Source organism: Echinops telfairi, unplaced genomic scaffold (assembly GCF_000313985.2).
Source record: "Echinops telfairi isolate 266 unplaced genomic scaffold, ASM31398v2 ScPeMD7_2;HRSCAF=8, whole genome shotgun sequence".
Lineage (NCBI taxonomy): Eukaryota > Metazoa > Chordata > Mammalia > Afrosoricida > Tenrecidae > Echinops > Echinops telfairi.
The window spans coordinates 4,878,438-4,901,449 of record NW_022103898.1 but is presented as its reverse complement, the minus strand read 5'-3'; the positions used below and the strand labels follow the sequence as shown (position 1 = coordinate 4,901,449).

At 48.8% G+C, this 23,012-nt stretch overlaps 1 protein-coding gene across 3 annotated transcripts in view; it reads left to right on the top strand.

The window, feature by feature from the left end:
* ATXN10 (ataxin 10) overlaps nt 1–23,012 on the top strand; it is a 155,860-nt gene that overhangs the window by 37,811 nt on the left and 95,037 nt on the right. For all 3 annotated transcript variants that reach the window (XM_045289576.1, XM_045289572.1, XM_045289570.1), the window contains exons 3-6: nt 379–461; nt 6,778–6,874; nt 9,211–9,369; nt 18,855–18,935. In XM_045289576.1, coding sequence (XP_045145511.1) covers nt 379–461; nt 6,778–6,874; nt 9,211–9,369; nt 18,855–18,935 — 420 coding nt within the window. The remainder of the gene's footprint in view (nt 1–378; nt 462–6,777; nt 6,875–9,210; nt 9,370–18,854; nt 18,936–23,012) is intronic.

Sequence of the window (23,012 nt, the reverse complement as noted above, 5' to 3'; positions counted from 1 at the left end):
AGCAACTCAGTGGCAGGGAGCTTCCTTTAAAAAAAACTGCCCAAACACTGAGAATCCTGGTCTAGCCAAGTTGACACAACGCCCCCCCCCCCCCCAGCTCTTTTCTAGCAGTAACTTCATTCTTTCTAGCCTCAGCTTCTGCCTTTCCTCCTCCTCCTCCTCCTCCTCCCTGATTCCCTCCTATAAGGACAGGGCAACCCGTGGTGGCGGCACTTCCATGACAGGTGGAAGACTCACAGGACGTCTTTGGGGCACGCACGGAGCCGACCACAGGAACTGTTAGCCCAGAATTCTCCGCGCCCTTCATCAAGTCATCGTTTGTCGTTTAAGGACACGGATGTATTAACTTTTCTCTTTTCTTTTTAAAATATAACCCAGAAACCTGGATACGATCGCCGTTGCTGTTGATTTGATTCTTCTTTTCCGTGAGCTGCAGACGGAGCAGGAATCCCTGTTGACAGGTAACATGCAGTGCAATTCACAGCTTACTCCTGGGCTTGCAAAGGGTTTAAAAATCAGGCCTTTGAGTGGAAAGATCACATTCTGTGTTTCATGAGACATGGAAACTTCATCAGTGAAATGTTAAAGAATTACCACAAAAGTAAGCTCCAGCCACTTTCCTTTCTCCCTCCTTCAGTCTGTACCTTGGAGAGAGATGAGGTGTTCTATCCCCATCTGGAGTCACAGCCTCAGAAACCCTCCATGGCCGACAGGACAGGGAAGAATTGCCCTTCTACACCCCCAGGGAAACCAGCTCACATTTAATTTTTATAAAGTATGATAAACCGAATGTGCCTTTCCCCATAGTATTAATGCTGCTACTCTCTTTTCCGCTGCAAGGAGGTTACCTAATGAAACATTTGAAAGCAGACTTTTGAAAGAGAAAGGCTTTATGAGCCATCCAGTCATGGATGAGTAAAAGCGCTCTTTGACTTTTCATTTGATACCTGCCCGTCTGAGGCTCGAGCATAACACATGGGTGGAGGGCACGTGACTGTTCTGTTGTACTGGGGGTCACTGAGTCACAACCGGCTGGACGCACCTGGTACCACCACCACTCCCACCAGTGGGGCAGACCCTTCAGGCGGCTGTGTTGATGGCACGGAGATTGACCACCACCCAGGTGGCTGCTGTTCTGTCCGTTTAACTTTTTATAGCTTTGCTGAGGCATCACTGACACCATCTACACAGTTTACATCCGTTGACACGTTTATATAAGTCCCGTAAAATGCATCTTCATTGTCTACAAAGGAGTCTTGACAGCACAGTGGGTCACTAACCATGCTAGTGCATTGAGAGGCTCCTTGCAAGGTCGGAAGTTCAAACCCACAAGTTGCTCTGTGTGTGTGAGAGGAGGCTTTCTGCTGCCTTAAAGAGTTGCAGCCTTGGAAACACGTAAGGGCAGTTCTACTGTTCTGTAGGGTTGCTATGAGTTGTCATCGACTGGATGGCAGTGGGTTTGGTTGGGGGTTAAGTCTACAAGTGAATGGATTTTAGTAAATTTGCCAGGTCGTGCACAAATCGCCACAATCCAGTTTCAGACCGTTGCCTCACAAAGGGACCCTCATGCTCATTGCATCCAATCCCAGGCCATCCAGTTTGTTCTGTTATGGGTTGTATCTAAGAACTCTGCCCACAAGGTCACAAAGTTTTTCTCCTAAAAGTTCTATTTTGCCACTTTTATGTAGTATACTTGTATTTAGTAGTTACATGTCCTTTAAATTTCACGTTTGGTGTGAGGGTATGCTAATGGCCAGTGGCCCAGGTACATCGGACACTGCTCCCTCCCCGTCGGATCACCGCGGTTCCTTTGGGGCAAGTACATGTGAGGCCTTCTTCTGGCTCTGAGTCTGTTCTTCTTCTCGTTGGCTGTGCTGCTGCTGCCGTGTTGTGTTGATGACAATGGCTTTTCCACTTGGACTTGGGAAGTGCAAGTCTTTCACTTTTGTTCATCATTCTCAAAATGGTTTAGGACTTTTACTTTTTCTACATATACTTGATCACCTGATAAATAAGTCAGTTCTTGGGGAAAAAAATTTTTTTTAAAGCTGCTATTTTGGTAGGGGTTATTTCAATCAACTTTGGGAGAATTGCCATTTTAACAATATTGACCTTCCATCAATGAACATAGATTGGCCCTTTACTTATTTAGGTCTGCATTAAGGTTTTAATTGTCTGAGTGTGTAGTATTAAATTGGCGCGTGGAGGTGTGGGTTGCCAGCCCCACCCGCTACTAGAACTCACTGGTTCAGTAATACTACTTCTGGGTTCAGTAATGCACAGTTGTACGGTTGAGATAAGTATTATATTAAAGTCATTGAGAGCATGAGAGATATTACAATCATGCAGTCAGACACATTACATGGTAGCATTGCTCACCTTAGCCCAGCTTGGTGGTCCACGTGGAGAGAGGGGGAAGGGAAGGAGGGCAAGGGAGCAAGGGAGAGAGGACGGGAGAGGAGACGGGGAAGAGAGGGGAGTCACCAGGGAGTGAGCAGCAAGGAGGGGAGAGTCAGAGAGGTCCGAGAGCTCTATATTGCTGACCCATGCCTATATTCCTTTTGGGGGCATGCCAGCCCACTAATTACAGGTAGAGATATATGTCACAGGGAGGGGCTGCACTATAGGTTACACAGCAATGAGGGGGTGGTCTAGGGGGTGGTCTCTGGGTCTCCATAGGAAGCATTATCAGTAGGGTGAAAACTCCGCCTACAGGAGCTTGTCCATTGTCCCCAGAGGCAGGGAGCAGGCCCACCCCTGTGGTGGGATGAGACAGTAGTCTGGCAGCAAGGATCTGCCCTCCCCCCACATGAGTGTTGAGTAGATGATGTGTGTTCATGGGCAGAGTTGGATGTATGCATTATATAAAGTGGAAGTTAAATGATATTTCTGACTTCCTTTTGAAAAGAGGAGCTCATGAAATCCCACTATTTTATCTGGATGTTAACAGTGACATTTGGATTCAGTGACGCCTGGTCCTTTTTACGTTAGCTCGACCAGCATGTTGGACCTGTAACCCGTATTCTGTCTCCTGATATTTCTCTGTGAGAACCTTATTCTAGGTGAATTTCTAGCTGCGTATCTATGCCAGTTTTTTGTTACTACCCTTCGGGTAAGAACTGTAATTACATTGTCAAAATAATAGTTAGAGTATTATTTCAGGGAATAATTGCAGTGGTGTGACGAATATATTATGCTCATCAAATTTATATAAACACAAGCCTGAGTTATTTTAATTGAGTTATTGATGTTGTTTTTGGCTTTTATTCTGTGCTAATCTGTAAAAATAATGTTGGCATTTTTGAGGAGCTTTGTAACGTTTGCACTATTTACATAAAGATCAGTTGATAACTGGTTTGGTAAAAATAAACTGTCATTTGTCCTTGTCTGGAGTTTTACTCTGTTTCCAGGGCATCTTCAAACCTTTCCTTTTCAGAACTGTGTTCTGATTCAAAGCGCTAATTTTTCGTTGCCTGATGAATTGTCGGGTCAGTTGACTTTCAGAACTACTTCCGTTGTTGACTTTTGTGTGTGTTAAATGAAAAGTTACAAGCATCTTCTGAGGATTTTCTAAAATACTAAAACGTCAGTCATGTGAGAATGTCACAGAGGCGTCCTCTGACAGCCTCGGACTTCACAAGAAGCAGGGAGACTTCCCCACCATCAGCACAGAGACAGTCTTCGAGGCAGGCAGGGGTCAGACATGCCTCTAGTCTCCTCTACCACGTCTGTCTGACACAGCCACCCTCCCTCAGGACACTTCCTCTCAGCCTGTTCCTTGGTTCATTGCAGTGGCTCCATAGAGCTCCCAGACAATAATACTCAATGATCATGGGTTTATTAGAGACGTTAGCAGGCTGCCGTCCCAGATCAACAAAGCCCAAGGTAAAGTTCTTTGTTCAACACAACCTGTCTTCAGCTGTGCCCTCAGGCAGGCCTGTCTCAGTCCCCAGACGGGTTTCTGCCCTGCTCCGGCAAGTGTTCCCAAGCCCTGTTAGCACTTCTCTCCACCATAAACCTCAGCCCAAAGGTGCTCAGCTCTGAGTTCCCATGTGTCTATAGACCTACCTTCCCAATTCTGTAAGCCATGTTTCTGCCTGAAGCCACTCCACTTACTGGCCGGTGGGCTGGGCGGCTGCTTTTGGTTCTACTTCTGCCCTTCCGGTGCCATTTGCCAGGTGCCACAGCTTCCCGTCCCTGCCTCGAGGAGGTTCAGTGCGCAGGCACCTCCGGGGCTTTCCTTTCTTCATGGAGAGGGATTCCACCTTCTGTTGCTGCCACGGCTCGTTACATCCCCATTGGCTCCCATGTCAGAGCCCCACATTTTCATAGTCACGGTGCATGGTGACCCTTGTTAACCATTGCTCCAGCTGCACCATCTCATCCAATCAGCATCTTCCTCCACCTCCTCTCACCCCCCACCCCTCAGGAACAGAGGAGACCTACCCCATGTGCTGGGTCTGCCTCGGCATTTGGTGGGATCCAGCCAGACTGGGTGGAAGAGCCATGTCAAATAATTCACCGCACCACAAGGTGGAATAGTGTGTTTTTTATTATGTCTTAGCAGAAGAAAAATGAAGTTCTTTTTCCTGAAAGGCTTTATGTAATTTTAATACAAAATGATTTTAAAAACTAACAAAAGTCAAAGAGGAAGCGTCCTGGCCTCTGGGCTTTGTCTGCGGAAGACTTAGCCTTTGGGTTTTGATTGCTGTCTCCCAGGACATGCTGCCTGGGTCTGCGTGTGTGCTTGGCAGTTCTGTAGGTTCTAAGATAACATTCACGGAATTCATTTCTGAGGCCCTTGACTTACTGGGCTGGAAGACCTGTCTTCTTTTCAGTGTCTTGACTTGTGGCACCCCCCTCTCAGCTTTTTGGGGGTCACTTGCTGCATTACCCCCCCTCCCCCCCCAGAGAACAGCTCAGACACATCACACACTGGTCCTCTTGAATCAGTCTAAGGGCCCTGCCTTCCAGGGCTTGGCGCCAGGAGCCTGTGCTGCACTCAGGCAGGACCCCCGGTGCCTCGAGCAGCAGGCTCTCACGTTGTTGCTAGAAAAGCTGAGACCCCACTGGCCCCTCAAACGGCTTCTTGAAACATCTGGGCGGGAAGTCCTCTCCTCAGGGAAAGCCCTTCGCTGCGCCTGGCAGTCCATCTCTGGTTGCTCGTGAGGCCCTTGCTTCTGGTCTCGGAACTGCCTCTTGGCCACACTGGTACTCTGGCTTACAGACGCCATGGCCTGACCGTTCTGAGTTTGTACCATGGAGGTCTTATTAATGGGTACCTGGTCAGCTCAAAGGAGCCCTGGTGGCCTGTGGGTTACACACTGGACTGCCAGTTGCAAGGCCAGCAGTCGGAAGTCACCAGGTGCATTCTGAGAGAAAGCCGAGGCTTCTGCGCCCATGAAGATGTACAGCCTTGGAAACCTGCAGGAACAACTCTCTCTCCTAATGGGTCTCCCTGAGTGGGAATCGACTAGATGGTGTGAGTTGTAAGGTTGTCACGGCTTGAATGAGATCATCCAACTAGCCAACAGTCAATGGGACTTTTGTCAGGATTCCGCTGTGACCTTATGAATTGTGTTTTCGGAGCTGTGTTCATGCTGGTGTCTAGTTCCCCAGATGCCCTCTCCCCACGCAGGACCTGTGCTCCTGCCCTGGCAGCAGTATTAACCCAGGCACAGCCCCTCAGAGGGCAGAGCCGTGGGGGGGGTGGGGGGTGGCCTGGGGTCGTCCTGGGGAAGGGGGTGGGGTTGAGTTGGGCACTCAGGTCGGAGGCAGTATGTGTACCATGAAGTACAGAGTGTCCTGATGCTTTTGTAACCAGCATTGCCTGACTAGTAAGAAATGGCCGAAAGATTCGCTCTCTTAGCTCATCAGTGAGTGTGGTGTCAGGCTGCCTCTGAGTTTTGGCTGCTTGGCATGGGCCACACAGACTTTCTGAGTCTCCATCTTCTCCTGGGTCGTCATGCCATCCAGGCTTTCTGAGGCGGAGCTGAGTCAACAGCACACGCAGCAGCGCGAGCCTTTTCCTGCCTGCCTGCCTGCCTGCCTGCCTGTGGAACATGCAGACCGTGGTTCACAGGAAGCATCGAGAACTTTCCTGCCCACCCTGACTCGGGGTGACCCAGGCGGCAGGAGAAAGCTGTGCCACAGGGCTGTCAGTGGGCGACCTTTTAGAAGCCAGTCTCTAGCCTTTCTTCTCTGCTGTCTCTGGATGGTCTTCAACTGCCAGCCTTTTGGGTTGCCACTGAGTGCTTAATCATTTATGATACTCAGGAATCATCTGGAAATGACCCCTTCCCCCCACCCCTTTAAAACTCCAGTAATGCTGTTTGCTTTAATGCTTCTTATGTCTAATTTTAACTGGTCTGTGACTTCCTGTTTAGGCTGGCACTTGCCCAGTATCTTATTTCCATTATTTAACTTGCACTATTTCAACTGTTTTAGTTTGAAATCTAGTCCAAGAGTCACTGTCTTTTCATGGGAGTTTGTATTCCTCTTATGCATAGATTAGCCATTGTTTTCCATATGTAAACCATAGGTATATATGTGTCTACATTAGCAGTCTTAGAAGTTACTGAATATCCTATAATGTGTTTTGATTTGGCGAGGCATCTAAATATTAACATTGTACCAAAAGGGACACTGTATTTAAAAAAAAAAAAATCCCCATGTAACTGGAATGTTTCGTATCCAGATGCATTTATTCACCGTGTATCCAGAACGTGATTGTATTCACAGTGCTTTTGTGTCTGCTCTGCCCTGGTCTGTCTGCAGCTTTCCGCTGCGGCCTGCAGTTTTTAGGCAACGTCGCCTCACGGAACGAGGAGTCCCAGTCTGCTGTTTGGGCGCGTGCTTTCCCAGAACTCTTCTTGTGAGTATGCCCGTCAGAATCTCCCTGACTGCCGAGAAGGTCATGGTGCCACCCCCCCTTTACCTGACGTTTGGAACTAACCTCTGGGGACAGAAGCCAGGGTGGGGGTCACTCTGAGGTGCTGGGAGAGGGCATGAGGGAGGCTTCTGAAGGTGAGGCGTGTTCCCTTGTGATTGTAGTGGTGGTTGTATCACTGTAGACATAAGGAGTGGTTCACTGAGCTGCACACGTCGTCGTGAGTTTTCCTTCAGTTAAGGAAGCGAGGGATATGGTGTAAACAGGAATACTTACACTCAAAGCAGAAGACAAGAACTTCACCCTAGGACCTATGACAGAGTATGGGCAGTTCATTGGTCTAGTGTTTGAGCACCTTGTGTATGCTCACCACAGTGCTCTGGGTGCGGAGAAATGTAGGATGTGAGTAACCATGCCATCTTAGCCGGATTGGAGTGTGGTACTTTTTCTGTTGATGGACAGCCAGCCCTGTGGTTCATAAGGAATTAAGCTGGAGGTCCAGGGAAGCAGGCAATGGAGGCAAGACAGGCAAACAGCAGTCACAGGAAGGCGTGGAAGGACTGGCTGCTTATCTAGGCTCTTTTACCAGTCACCCCATGGTGACAGTGGTGGTGGAAGCAGCTATTTTCCTAGTGCCCGGAGTTGACATTTTCTGTTTGTTGAGGGCTCTGATGCTTAGGCAGGTAATTGACATAGCATAGGATCCCCACGCTCTCCCTGGGGCCACAGCCTCCTCTCTTTCTAGATGCCACGCTGAGCAGAATGGGGTTAGGGCCAGATGGACCCTTTTGGCACTTCTAGCCCTGTAGCCTGTAATTGGCACTCAAGTTCTTGCAAAATAATTAGGGTTGAGGGCATATAAATGCCTGTTACTCTTACATTAATAATGGACCAGGCAGAAGAAAATAATTACAGGGTTTAAGCTTCAGAAAGCACAATTACTGAATTTTGAGGGCTTATTCCTGTGAATTTGGCTCTATGGCTGTTCGTTTTCCCTTGGACACATCTTGGACATCCACTATACTTCACGTCCAGTGTGGTCGTCGTGGGCCCTCGAGTCCATTCTAACCCAGGGGTAAGTGAGGTGCATTCCTAGCTCCTTGGTTTGGGGGAGAGAAAGGGGGGCCGACCAGCATGTCATGGTCTCGCAACTAATCCCACCCCAAGCCCACCAAGCACACAGCTTTGGAGTCGACATGACCCCTGTAAGATAGTGGTTAGTGGGTTTGAACTGCTGACCTTGTGGTTAGCAACCCTACACTTACTCTAGAGCGCGGCCAGGGCTCTTTTTAAATGAACCAGCACAGTGCAGCAAACTCAGGCATCCTAGAAACACAGAGGTGAGGCCCTTGAGCCAGCGTGGGACAGTCAGGGATGTCTGGATAGTTCCCGGGGCGTTCCTTCATTGTCCCCCTCGCTCCTCAGGCAGGGTCGTCGAGAAGGTCTTGCTACTGCGTGCCCTGTGCTGGATCAGGAAGCATCATGGGAGAGGTGATGTGAGTGCACTTCTGACGTGTTGGAGAGACAGGCAGCGTCGCAGGCACATTCCAGCTGTGGCAGCTCCTGCTTCTGTGCCCCTGGGAGGAAAGTTACTCAGTCTCTCGGAGCCTCACGTTCCTTGTCTGATGTGAGGACAATAACCCCCCTCAGAAGAGTGTTAGAAGTTTGAATGGGGGAAAAAATCCTGTCACAGTACATGACTTAAAACGTAATTGACACTGGAGAATTTTCCTCAGGTCACAGCTGAGAGGTGGATTAGCCGTGGCTTGCACAGAGCCTCCTGACCCCCAGTCTGTTGATTGCTGCGGGCTGTCTGCCCCTTGTCTCAGTTAGAGGAGGTCTGTGGTCACCGAGTTACCGCTTTTCATCTTTGAGTTTTCTTTTTAACGAGGATGAGCATATTCCTGCCTTATCAATATACTAATTTACCGTTTATACTTGTGTAGAAGCAGAGTTTTTCAGCACATTTTTTAATGCAGTTTTTGTGGTAAAATTAGGTGCCTCAGCTGATACGCAGTTTGGCTTATATTAGAGTACATACCGGTAGTCTTTTTCTCTGAGAGTCAAATCCCCGTGGACCCCCCCCCCCAAGTCCTCAGTTTCCACTACTTTAATATTAAATATTTGTAATTGTGTCTGGTTTTATATGAGATCTTCTTACCATATATAATGTGTCCATTTCAGAGTATTGTTATCCTTTATCAAAGTCTTAAAAATTTTCAGCATGTACTGAATTATTCACGAGATGATTATGATGATGTTGTATTCACAGTCCATCATGTTGCTAAATGGGGCTAAGAATGTAACTCTTTTCTTTGAAGCACTTGCTTAAACCATCATGACAAAAAGATTGTGGCCTACTGTTCGATGATCATGTTCACAACCCTCAATATGGAGCGCATGCGCGAGCTGCAGGAGAACCTCAATGTCGCCATCGGGGTCATCGAAGCCCACCAAGTGCAGCCCGAGTCAGAGTGGCCGTGAGTATCCACACCTGACCGACGTGCGTGCCAGCACCTGCCCCTCTGCCCAGAGGTGCCACTCCTCGCTCAGACAATCAGATTCTTGTCATGCTGCTTTATGACTACTGTGTGCACAGCAGACTGTTGGTCACCCTCAGAGCTGACAGTCTCGGAGACAGGAGCCGCGAGTTCCAATCTGAACACAGATGGACAATCAGCAAAGTTCCTTGTGGGACAGGAGGAGAGGGGGAGGTTTGAGTTGGACCTTGAAGTAGGAGGAGAATTTTTGAGCACCTGATGTGCAAAGTCCCTTCCGAGTGTATAGATTCGGCCCTTGTGGCAGCAATTGATGACTCATTGAAGATGCGAGGATAATGGGTGCCTTGTGGGTGCTCATTCAGATGAGAGAGTCAGTGTTGCTCACGTTGTTCCCCCTGGAGCTACTGTGGCCTTTGTCTGGCTGATTGCGAGATTTTCCTCTTGGTGTTTCATGGTTAATTGATGGTGTGTCTCGGCGTGGGTGTCTTTGGACTGGGAGTCCTGGGGCGGAGCAGTCACTGGGCTGCTAAGCAAGCCCTCCAGGATGGCGTGAAAGAGTGTCACTGCCCTGACAATGGCTTGTGCGCCACCTTTCACCCCCTTTCTGAACTGGTAACCACCGATCTTTTCACATTCGGTGTCTTATTTTTCCACCATGTTATGTAGTTGGAAAAATACAGCATGTAGCTTTTCAGATGGGCTTCTTTGCCTTAGTAAGATACACGTCAGGCCTTCTTCATAGATTTATAACATGTTTTCTTTTTGAGCTTTATTAGGTTGTTATTTAGAGTATTCATAGCCCAGTTTCTGAGTGTCAGATTTAGCTCTGTTGAGTAGTCTTCAGCTTGTGCAGCCATTCTTACCTTCCTCTTCTGAGTTGTTCCTTCCGCGTTACGTAAGCACCCCCCTCAAGGTTCCCACCTAATCTGTTGTCAGTTTGATTCACTGTAGGTAGTTCTTTGTGGAGTACAGTGACTCCCTGTGCAGATAGTTCTTAATCCAGCCTAGTGTGCAGAACACCTGTAAGCCAACGAGTGCTTTTCAGAAGTCTAGGGTTTAAAGATTGTAACTCAGGGAGAATCATTTCAGGGCAGGTCCATGGGAACGTGAAATTCTGTTCTGTCATTTCCTCCTCTTGGATCAGGGTTCTTCAGTACACTCTTTGCTCAAGATGCTCAGTAGTGGGAGCCACTCACCCTCCAGTTCTGCTCTCATGGCAAAGGAGGCGGTTGGCCAGCGAGGCAGGGAGCTAAACAAACCATATCCTTCTCCTAGTCCTGACTTTCTTGCCTCCTCCCTCCGTTGCTCCACATAAATAGAGACCAGTTGTTGTGTCCTGCTGGTCACTTGGAGGAGTTTCAGACCATCCCAGGCATTTTGCCAGGATCTCAGAAGTTGAGCTAAAGCACTAAATCTGTGAGTGGGCAGAGTAACCGGCAAATCCACAGGGTCAGTTCTGCCCTGTCTGATGGCAGGGAGCCTGAGTTTGGTAACTGGGATGTACCATGACACCATGACCTCAAACCTCCACACTAAGGCACCAAACCCCAGGAAGATTTTAGTTGTATATAAGTAGGCCCAGCAGCTAATCTTTTATGCATTTTAAAATACATCAGTCACACAACTTTTGCCAATTCAGCTTTTCACTGTTGTATAACTTACCTGAAAACAATAAAAGCAATAGGTTCTGCAAATGGAACCCTGGTAGTATAGTGGTTAAACGCTGGGCTATGATTGTCAAGGCCAGCATTTCAAATCCACCAGCCAACTCGGAGGGAAAAAGACCGGGCTTTCTTCTCTCGTAAACAGCTTTAAGAGTCTCGGAAACTCACAGGGGCAATTCTACCCCGTCATATAGGGTCGAAATAAGCCGATGTCGACTTGACAGTTATTGTGAGTTGTGGATTTTTTTTTAAATGTTATTTTGTTTCTGTTCTGGAGACACCTCACTGGACTCTACAGCAGTGGTACCATTTTCCATTCCCACCAGCAGTGGATGCGGCCCTCAGTTTCCCCACATCTTCACCAGCATTCGCTGTTTGTTATCTCAGAGTGAAAGTGTAGTTGACTGTCCTTGTTGTTGAGCTTTGCATCTCGCAGCTAGCTAGTGACAGAGTGTCCTTTTATGTGCTTGCTGGCCATTTGAATGTTCTTTTAGTCAAATTTCTGTCCAAGTCCTTTGCCCATTTTGAAATTGGATTGTTTCCCTTTTTGTTTTCAGAGTTTTACATATCTTTTGGCTGCTGTGTGCTTATTCTCTCAGTTGATAGCTTTTCTTTTCACTCTTCTTGTATGTTCTTGGCGGACAGAAGTTTTGCAAAGGCCATTTTATCTCTTGCTGCTTGTGCTTTTGGGAGGTGAGATGCTCTGTTGTTGAAAGCTAGGTTGTTTCTTCCAGTGTTGCCCCTGCTTGTTCTTTAAGAATTTTATACTTTGAGTTAGTACCTTGAAGTTCTCAACGTTGTTTTGCATGGTGTGAGGCAGGGATTCTGTTTTCGTCTTTCCCATTGAATGGACTAAATAACTAAATCGATTGTGGATGCATGAGCTTATTTCTGTCCTCTTAACTGTGTTCCATTGGTCTGTGCGTCTGTGTGTTTGTTGTTAATGCCTGTGCTGGGCTGTTCTGGTTACTATAGTTGTGTAATATGTTTTGAAATCAGGACATGTGAGTCCTCTTACTTTGATCTTCCCTTTCAGTCCTTTTTTTTTTTTAAAGCTTTTCAAGGCCTCTTTCCATATGAAGTTGAGGATTGGCTTTTCAATTTCTATAAATTTATGAAGGCTGTTGGCAGTTTTTGTTGATTCTATAGATCACTTTCTATAATATTGACATCTAATAATATTAAGTCTTCCAACCCATGAACACAGAATATCTGCCTCTTAACTATTCTTTCATGTCTCGTAGCAGTGGTTATAGTTCTCTTTCATAGATTTTTCATGCTTCTGGTTATACTTGTTCTTAGGCATTTTGTATCTTCCAAGCGGAGTTGCTTCCCGAATCTCTTTCTCAGATTTTCCGTTGTTGGTGTGGAGAAATCCACCTGAATTTTGTTTGTTGACCTTGTGCCCTGCAACTTTGCTCCATCCTTCTATTAGCTTTGGAATTTTTTTAGTGTATTCTGAGATTTTTTTCATAGTTAGGATCATATCATCTATGAGTAGAGATAATTTTACTTCTCCTTTTCCAACCTGGATAGCTTTTGTTTCTTTTTCTTGTCTTACTGTTCTTCCTGGCACTTCTAATACAATATTGAATATAAGCGGTGGGAGCGGGCACCCTTGTCTTGTTCCGGTTTCCAGGGGGAAAGCTCTCAGTCTTTCTCCTTAAGGATTTCACATTGGCCGTTGACTTTTTGTATGCACCCCGAATCCTTTTAAGGAACTTCCCGTATAGTCCAGACTTCTTTATAGTTTTCTTCAAGAAAGGATGTCGGAAGCAGGAGCCCAGGTAGCATAGTGCTTAATGTGTTGGGCTACTAACCACAGGGTTAGCAGATTGAACCCACCAGTTTCTCCCATGAGAGAAAGATGAGACTCTCTGCTCCTAAAGATGGACAACTTTGGAAACTCAAAGGGGGCAGTTCTGTCTGCTGTGTGGGGTCATCAATTGACTCAATGGCAGCGAGTTTGGGGTTTTTGGTTTTTGTTGTCCTTAAAATCATTGTTGTGTGTCAGTGCCCTCTCGTCCCAGGCCCCTGCAAGCCTGGGGCACCCGAGATCCACAGGGTCTTCGCCTACTCTGTGTAAACTTATCGATCTCTTCAACTTAAACGTAGTGTTTTCAATTATTTATGAGGAGCCCTCAAAAAATTCACCTGAAAGTGGAACAAAAAGATAATATAACTTTTCCATGAACACTGTGAAGCCCTGTCATGTGTTTGTGAGCATGCCTTTGTATTTAAGCTTAGATTTTCCCCCAAACAGAACTTGGTACAGAAAAGTAACATGCTTGTGTTAGCACATCTCCATTATGATGGAAGCATTTCATAAACACCACAGGACCGATCAGCCATCGGAATCAGCTTAGTGAGAGAAGATGTCTGTAGCAGATTGGGCTTGTTTGCTAACCAGCTCGGATCTATATTTTAAGTGTGTGCAGTGTTTTAAAAGCATGGAATAAGAGACAAAGGGCCATATGGACACTTTGTAAAATCTGCTTAAGGAAAGTTGGAATTCAAGTTAGCAAAGCTCACCCGGTGGGTTTCAGAGAGGAAGAAGGCTGGAACTTTCTGTGACTCACTCATGTCAGAAGCCAGCCCAGGTGCCGAGGTGTGTGACTTGTGTGAGAGGAACTCAGCATTGGGTCGGTAGTGAGAATTGTTATTTGTCAGTGTTAAATAGCAGCCCATCGCTTCCGATGAGTGAAAACCCACACTTTGCTCACCCTCCCCAACAATACGGGGCCCCTCACAGCGAATGCAGAACTCCACCAGCTCAGAACCCACAGGTCTGTTGTTTTTTGCCTTCCTCTTGTTTTGTTTTCCGTAGAGAGGAAGACGGTTTCGGTGCCGTCGGGTACACCAGAGCCACAGGAAAGTGTAGGCGAGAAGGTCTTGGCATGCCTCCGTTTGAACGATTGGCATAACGGTCTTCTGAAAAGGCGAGGCTGGCTTCCTCGGTCTGTAGGATTGGAAGATGTTTTCATGCTCTTAGATAACCCTGGGTGAATGAAGGCGCGGGAGTCCATCTAACTCCGGCAGGCCCTTAACGTTGCATTGGTAGGCTATCACAAATAGGTGGGAGTCAGTGCCGAATTACACGTTAGGGGAAAAGGGAGGAGGGATTTGTTGATTCTGAGGTGGGACCTTTTCCTGTGTGATCTCATTTCCACATTAACTTACCTCCGATGGATCATATTTTGCCACCTTTTTTTGACGAGGAACCTGACCCCCCGTGCGGTAAACCAGCTTGACCAAGGCCACACAAACAGTGTCCAGCAGAGACAGGATGGGAAGCCAGGTTCTGAAGGCTTATACATTTGTATTATGTCGTGAGTTATTATCAGTAATTTTGGGGGATAGACAGGAGGGTCACACAATAAAAGCAACGTTATAATTGTAAATAAAGCGTAGATTTAATTGGTTGTATTTTTGAATTTTTGCATTGGGCAAGTCAGGTACAGAAGGCCTCTTTTAAAGTATTAAAAAGCAGATGGCACTTTGAAGGCCAACATGCACCGTCGTATTTCCAAGTCACCTCACATGCATGAGAAAACTGGACGGTGAAGACCGGAGAAGAATCGATGTTTTGGGATCATGGTGTTGATGAAGAATGAAAATATCACTGAGTGCCAGAAGGATGAATAAATCTGTCTTGAAAGAAGTACAATCAGAGTGACTCCCTAGAAGTGAGGCTAGTGAGACTTTGTCTCGTGTGTTTTAGACATGTTACTGGGAGAGGCCAGTCCCTGGAGAAGAACATCATGCTCGGTAAAGTAGAGGAATTGGCAAAAAAGCAGCAGCTCCTGGGTGGTCTGGACTGACACAGTGGCTGTAGTGATGGGCTTAGACATAAGCAACAGTTGGGCGGATGGTGCTGGACCGCGGTGGTGGTTCCTTCTGTCTTACCCAGGTTCTCTGACTCAGCACCAGCTTGATGGCACCTAACAACACGTGGATCGTCTCATCCCTTTTCCATGCTGCATTTTCACTCCAAGGCCAGTGTCCTCCATGTTGGAGGATGGCTCTTGCTTTATGCATACTAACGTTTGCTATTGGGTTAAGTAAGACATTAGACAAAATAAGCGTAATGGTCGTTGCTCTGCATGCTGACCCTCTTGGCAAGATTCGGTGTTGCTACTGTGTCCTCGCAGGAGAATATGTATGGAACATTCTATTGTGTACTACTCAGATAGCACGAGGGCTCAGGCAGTTGATTGGCTGGCTTACGTAACTGAGGGCCCTCTCGTCCTTGGTGTAGTGGATCTCAGTTAGTACAGTGGGCCCAGGGGTTCAAAGATGCCATCAGTCCCTCACCTTTGACTCACCGTTCTTGCCCTGTGCTGGTTTCACTCCCCTCTGACTTCTTGCCTGCTTGCCTCCTATTCCTCATGGCCGCCAGAAGTCAGAGAGGAAGCCAGGATTCAGTGCTCAGACTGCTTCTCTGCCATCACTCATTCCCCGGGTGACCTCTTCTAGTGCCTCAGCTTCAAATGCCACATTCTAAGTGGATGATTTCCAATGTTATCTCTGACCTTGAACTCTTGCTGCGCTCCAGACGTCATGCGTTCACCTTCCCGCTGTTGTATGCCTCTAATTGGCACCTCCTGTTTATCGAGGCTACAGCCAAAATTCTGATGGCCTGTATCCACTCAGTAATCGACATCACCATTTTCCCAGTTGCTGAGGTTCTAGAACCTTCCCCAGCCCAGAACTTAGTCAGCCCTGATTCTCTTTTGCGCCCATTCACCTGTTCTCATCAACCCATCATCACAGTAGACTCCTTCACACAGTCTCTGCCTCCATAGCCCCAGGGATGGCGTCTTGCATAGACAGACCACTGCAGTGCCTTCTCCTCTTGGCCTGAGTGCCCTTCTTAAAGTTTTGCTCTGAATCATGCACTCCTTTGCTTAAACAGCCCCTCCAGTGGTTCCCCCGGGCCGTACCTGGCCGCGGGCCCACTGACCTTGTGGTCTTCTGTCATTAGTGCCCGCGGGGTTTACCCCCCCCTCAACCCTAACTCCCACTGTCTTCTCTGCAGCTGTCTTCCCTTCCGCCTTTGCCTGCTGGCTTCTCCAGAGAGAGCTTCCCTCATGCCTTTTCTCAAAGTGTCCCATCCCGCTCCAGTGTCTATTTCTTTACTCTTCCTTGTACTGAGCACTGCCCCAAACTAGACATTTTGTTTATTATTTATCTACAGCTAGTGTAAAGAACTAACAGGCCCCACCCCCAAGTCCCTGTCCTTTGTCTTGGCCCTCACGGCCATCTGAGTCTTCCCGGACAGGAGTTGACACACTGCGGTCCATGGGCCAAATCCAGCCCACCCCCTGTTTGTGTAAATGAAGGTTTATTGGGCCACCACTCCATGGGTTCCTGCATTGCCTGTGGCTGGTGTGTCTTGTGATGGCAGGGGTGAGGAATCGCAGCAGCAGCGGTGTGGCCGCCCAGTCTAGAGTGTTTACTGTCTGACTCCCTGCAGAAGCTGCTTGCTGACTGCGGACGACTGGGTGTGTGTCGTGCTGGCCGGAGCCAGGAGTGATTGTGGCATCTTTGCCTTCACCTCTTCTAGGCCCACCTGCTCCGTAGTTCCTTTGGAGAGACACTCCAGAGGGGAACGGGCAAGCCTTTTATAAAGGACCACACAGTTTCTTCCATTTTCACCATTGCACTTTGCTGTGTGAAAATGCAGAAAGCCTCTTTCTTTTTTTTTTTAATAGGAAAATTACTAGATGTTGCATCTTCACCCTGAAGCTCACTTTCTTGAAGTAAAATGATGTAGAGGGCCCTTTAGTGGGGAAAGTGAACACTTCTTGATACAGCTGTTGACCGAAGAATAGATCTGTCTACAGATGAGTGACACCATGGCTGAAACAATGGGTTCAGGCACAGGGACAATTGTGGGGCTGGTGCAGGGCTGGGCAGTGTTTCCTTCTGTTGGGCAGAGGGCCGCTATAGGCTGGAACCGACTGGGTGGCACCTAACAACAACTACTGATCCATGTATTGATATCTGGACACCCACTCTGATTATCTGAAATTTGAATTTATGACCGTGAACAATCTATTATCTGACTGTTTGTACGTTAACATCTGGCAGTGACAGATGCTGAGGTGCCAGTGACACTTGCTGGGGTGGTTAAGGTTATGTGTCAGCTTAGCCCGGCTAGAATTCTCAGGGCTTGGCAATTATGTAATACTGTAGCCATTCCCCACATTGTGTTCTGATGTAGTCATCTGCCTCTTCTGCGTAATGCTGGTTTTCACATAACAACCTGCTCTTGGCCACCTTATTGTGCGCATAAAGGAGGAGGAAATGCAGTGCGTGAGAGAGATTCTCATCGATGTCTCCACCCCATTTTAGTCCATAGTCCCTGCCGACCTAAGTCGGTTGGAAAATCAGTTTCACAATTTTGAGTATTCTTAAATATCTTGCATCAAAGTGGTGGTCAGCTGTTCTAGGGGTGACAGAAGAAAGAGGTGGATTCTGTGGGAGGCCATTGGCCTTTCTGTGAAGGGACAGTGTGTGGTTGTGGTGAATCTGTTTCATCTTACTGTCTTAGTGAAAGGTATACTGTAATTCTGTCATTTTAACTGTTCATAAGTGGCTAAGTAAGTCCCTGTGTCTGTAGCTAGACTCCCTGCACTGGTGGAACTATAGCGTGGTTGTCAGGCGTGCACGTTGAAGTTCTGAGGTCTTTCCTTCAGCTGCCCTCTGGTAAAGGGGATTGAGAATTAATGAAACTCTTCAGTCTTTTAGTTGTCACAGTGGCACTTTGAAGAAAACATGCCTATAATCTTTGCCTCTGGGCTTTCCGTGTGTTGATCTCTCAGTGTGGTGTGGAGAGCATTGCTTGACAGCAAGGGTGTTTGCGTGGTAACCCGAGAACGCCAAGCTGGGGGACCAAGACCATGTCCCTGCCCGTGATGGTGGTGGTGGGGCATGTTCAAATAAAAAGGAAGATGTGATCATTTCTTTGGTAAAAGTCTCACCAAAAAGGTTTAATAGATTCTCTGTTTGTACTTGCTCTTGTAACTAAATTTCATTTTGCTCTTTAAACTACAGTGAGGCATTTTCCTTTCGAAACTTAAGATAAAAGCTATTGAGCTCATAGGCCCTGTCCGCCACTTGAGTACATTGGAATCATTGCATTACATTTTTCAGAGGTCAGGCGCAAACCCTCCTCAGGCTCCAGTCCTGGGAGCCCCACTGCCCCTCTTGGTGGGGCTAGAGGCCTGGCCCTGCCAGCCTATCCTCAGCCGGGGGCATGGAGGGCCGCCTTGCTATAGGAGAGCTGTTGTCAGGGTCGCCTCCAGGATGAAGGTGCTCGAGGGGCCAGAGCTGTTCCCTTGCCCCCACCCCTGGTGCCCTGCAGGCCTGTGCATGCACAGCCCAGCCCCAGCCCTGTCCTGAGGACACTCACGGCTACCCACATCCCTGCTGTCCTCTCAGCAGAGCCCAGCCTCGCGGGGCCCACAGTGTCCTTCAGTTTGGGTTTCTCAGCATTCTCCCTTCCCCCCAGTTCCTGCGTCCCACAGGGCATTTGGTTGCCCTGTTCCTGCTGGTGAACAATGAAGAAAGGTTGTACTTTCTGGCAAAAAAAAAAATTTCAGAGGTGACATTTGAGAAAAATAGCTGGAGGGTTTTCCAAGTCTTTTGGCTATTAATGAAAACTCGTGGGTAGCCCTCCCTGTACCCTTTAAGGTGACAGTCTTCTTATGTGTGAGATAAGCCTGTTGAGCAGATAATGCCTTGTCCTTTTTGACTGTGCTCTTAGTAACCAAACTTCTCCCCTTCCGTTCTTAGGTTCTTGGTTGTCACGGACCATTTTTTGAAAGACCCGGAATTGGTAAAAGCCATGTTTGCCAAGCTGAGCAACCAAGAAAGGTAAGGCTGAAACCAGCGTGGTTTTCAGTGTTGGGGCATTGCATGTGGGCTAGTGTCCCGTACACATGATTGAAAGGCGGGGTGGGTTCACTATTGGCGCGGGGTCTCCTAGTGCTTGCCGCGGGGTGGGTAGTGGGTTTCCTTGCGTGGTTAACGGTACAGCACAGTGATTCACGGGGCGGGGCTGCAGACGAGGTGGGTGCCATGCTTCAGTGAGGGCGCATTCAACAGCAACGTAAAAACGATGAAGAACAAAATCGTATGCTTCCGCCTCGCTTGTATGTTAGTTGTCTGTGTGGCTGGGTCCCCAACAGTGGGTGTGAGCTGGCTTACTTGTTCTGTCACTGTGTCAGCGACCTGGGGCAGAAGATGCTAGGTGGGCGGGCCTTCACCCGTCACAACGCTTCATGGACTGGCAGACCTTGCACGCCCAGCGCAATCGTGCAGAAGGGAGGTAGCTTTCTGTAGCAGCATTTGGCCTTGAAGCTGAGGGGGATAGTGCCACTGTCATTTTGGAGAGTGTCAGTCACAGTTTTGCGCTCCCTGATACTTGGGGGCAGCAGAGATGGCCTCTGATTTCACAGTGTGTGTGTGCCTGAGGGTGACGGTCAGAATACCCAGGAGGATGACATGGTCTCCTGAGGGACATAAGGTAGGAAAAGGGGACTGCCCATGGACACTAGATGCTGTTATCACTCCTTAGACAGAAGCTGTTCGGGAGACAGTTTAAGACAAGACCTTGCTCTTTCCAAAATGCTTCTTTCACATGAGACTGTGTGGTAAGTCATAACCAATTTAACCTCAAATTTACCACATACAGAATCTAAACAAGGTCACTGAAATTCCACCCTTGCCTTTGTCCCCCAGTTTGTACTGTGAACAGCAGTGGTTTTTGTCCTGAATATACGCTCATTGAAGACATTTAAAAGTGTCTGTGTAACACACACGTTGTTCGGTAAGTCAGGTCCGTTAGGTTGGCTGGGTTCTCTGGAGAAGCAGAACCCATGGTACGTGTTTGTGTGTGGATGCAGAAAGAGACCTGGTTCACACCGTGGTGGAGTGGGTTAAGTCCAGGCCAGATCAAGTCTTTGTGACACATGCAAAAGCTGGAGGCTCCTCCTGACTCCTGTGGCTGCAGAGGCTGACAAACAGGGAGCAGGAAGACCCCAGGCTGTTGAAAGCAGAGCTGAATGAACCTGAGATTGATCAAGCTAATCCAAGGTTGGTAGTCCGCTGCTGTCTCCTGGGATTGGCAGGCGTGGGGCAGGAGGTCGACAAACCAGATTCAGGAACTAGATCCAGCAGAAGTAAGAACTAGTGAGCTAACTTCTGCGCAGTGTCAATCTATACTGAGAGGAGGCTCTCCTCGCAACCTCCTTCCCACTCTGAAACCTCTCTTAATTGTATCAAGTCTGTGACCAGATTCAGGAGGTAGCTCTCTACCCTGTTGTTCCCACAGCTGCCTGGCTGCCTCTCAGAAGACCCGTCATGGAGCTGGCCCTGCTAGGGCCGGTTGTATCGTGGGGGCACCCAGGCTGACCTCCAACCTAACTAGCACACCAGTCAGAGCACGTTACAGTATGTCCTCAGTCGTCATGTCAGCCCCACAGGCTGGTGCCATCGCCGTGTGTTTGCTGCAGCCGAGAGATTGAGTAGCTCCCCAGGCCTTGCCGGTCGCCGCTGTGCTCCGCTGCCTCCAGCTCCCCTCCATGGAGCTCGGCCACGTTGGCCTGATTCCAGACAAGCTGAGCCACCTACTGGCACATACATGAGGACCTCCTGCTGGATCCCTGTAAGGAGAGAGGTGGTCTTGCTCTTCAGTCTAGTTGTTTATTTCTCCTGAGTGTCCACCGACTGGTGCTTTTCTCCGATGTTGGTGGCAGGGACAAACACGGTGCCTGGCATGTTGGAGCATTAACAAGGAGCTGCAGAAAGAGTTGCTGATAGATGCCCTTCCGTCACTGGAATGGGTCTTGAGTTCACAATATACATGGTAATATAGTCATGAGTTGTCTGAATCAACACTATCTCCTTTTTCATTTAGGTGCTAATATTCGTTGTAATAGCTACAACAAAGCTCACAGTACTAATGATTACAGGGTTTATTAAGGAAGTTCACAGGTTCCAATGCAAGTGAGAAATACTCAAGGTACAGTTGTTCATCAGGACACGTTACAAAGTTCTTTCAAGGCTGCTAATAAACGCCAACAGGGCATGTCATTCCCCACAGTCAGCCTCACCCCAGAGGCATTCAGCTCAAGCTCTCTGGCTCGGTGAACCCAGCTCACCAATGAAGTTCCCAGAGGCACCCATGAGACCAGCCTGCCTCCTGCCCCAAACACTCAGCTCTACTTGCTCTGTGGGTTGGGAAGTCCGCCGCTCTGTTTGCTGCTCCTCTGGGATCACAGCTGTCTCCTGGGTCCAGGCGGGTCTCTGCACAGGGCTCTTCAGGGTCCAGAGGCTGCCCTCCAATCCTGGCTCTTGCTGGTAGTGAAACGCCCTCCTACCTTCTCAGAAGGCTCATTTTATACCCAGCGGGGCGACATGCTAGTGAACCCTAGCGGTGTCTTCCCCCACCTCCTCACCCAGGAAAAGGCCATTTGGCTACAGGAGCCACATGAGCGAATGCACTGCCCCTGCAGACTGCAGCCAGATTTTAGCTGCAGGAGACGTCTTTTTCACAAACCGCTCTGGCTCAAGACTTGTACTTTTGACCCTGGGGCCCTTAAAATTGTCCATATTCACACCTGGAAGCACTTGAAGGCTACTAGCGACTATGGGGATCTATCTGTTTGACCCCTTTTTAAGAATGGAAATGGGGCCCCGTGGCAGAGAGAAGCTGCACTCGTCCCTGCTCAGTGGTCCCTTACCTTCAGTCAGTTGTACAACAGTCTGCCGCAGTCTGCTACGACAGGCCACTCGCAGGTTCTTCAGGGAGGTGCCTGCCCTTGAGAGCCTCAGCGCTGCCAGGGAGAGACGGGAGGGGAGATGTGTGTGGGTACATGGAACTCAGGACACCTTGGAAGAATTCTTGGGAGAGGAAGCAGACTAGTGCCCCCTGGACTGAGGTGGTCGGGGTTTGGGGGATGACGCGGGAGGAGGAGAAGCCACTGGGGTCCTGGCAGTAAGCAGGCTGCAGGAAGGGGAGGTCCACCAGAGGGGCATGGTTCTGTCAGGCTGTGCTAGGGAGAGCGGGACGTGCTCCAGCTGAGGGTGCAGCACCAGCGTGCCGGAGGAGGCGTCACTGGGCATGTGTGGGGACACTGAAATGTGGTTGGAATAATAGGCCTCGTGGCAAGAGAGCACTGGTGTTGGGAGCAAAGGGTTTTGTTTCCTTCAACAGTGATTTATTGAGCGTGGACGCAACGTGCCTGGCAGACTCCCTTTGGTTCTCATGAAAGTAGCAGTTGTGTGTGATCCTGTCAGTTCTGGCTCAAAGCAATGCATGAGACCGGTAGAGCTGTACGGGATGATCTCCCCCACCCCCGCTTTCCTGGGCTGTCCTTTGTGGGAGCACATCACCAGGACTTCTCTTCCATTGAGTTGCTGGGGGCTTCTAATCACTGGCCTTTGGGGCCGCCGTGGGCACTTCATCCCAGTGCCACCAGGCTCCTCCTAGTGGTGAGAGTAAAACTGAACACAGAAGTGGGTAAACGTACCAGACGGTGGTCCATGTTGTGGAGAGGATAAGGTGACCCTGCTGCCCAGAGCCCCAGGGAGTCAGGGTGGTGCTGGTGCGGGGAGGTGAGGTGCTGAGGGAGGAAGCAGAGGCCCAAGGCTGAGCTGCAGGCCAGGCTCCAGGGCACCCTTGAGCAGACTGAAGCTTCCCATCTTGCCCAGCAGGGTGTGCAGTGCGCTCCTTTCTCGTCTGGAATGGTGGCGCCTTGTCCCCTCCTCAGGAGAGCTAGCAAAAAGTGTGTCCTGCTGTTTGTCAGCAGCACCTGTCTCAGAGCTGCCCCGGGCTCAGCCTTCTGAAGGAGGATGCCCAGCTGTTAGATGCAGAAGTGTTCAGGGCATGCTTGCAGGAGAACAGCGCTGTGTGCTGCAAAATGGGCCCCTGGGGGCTTGGTGTCAAGC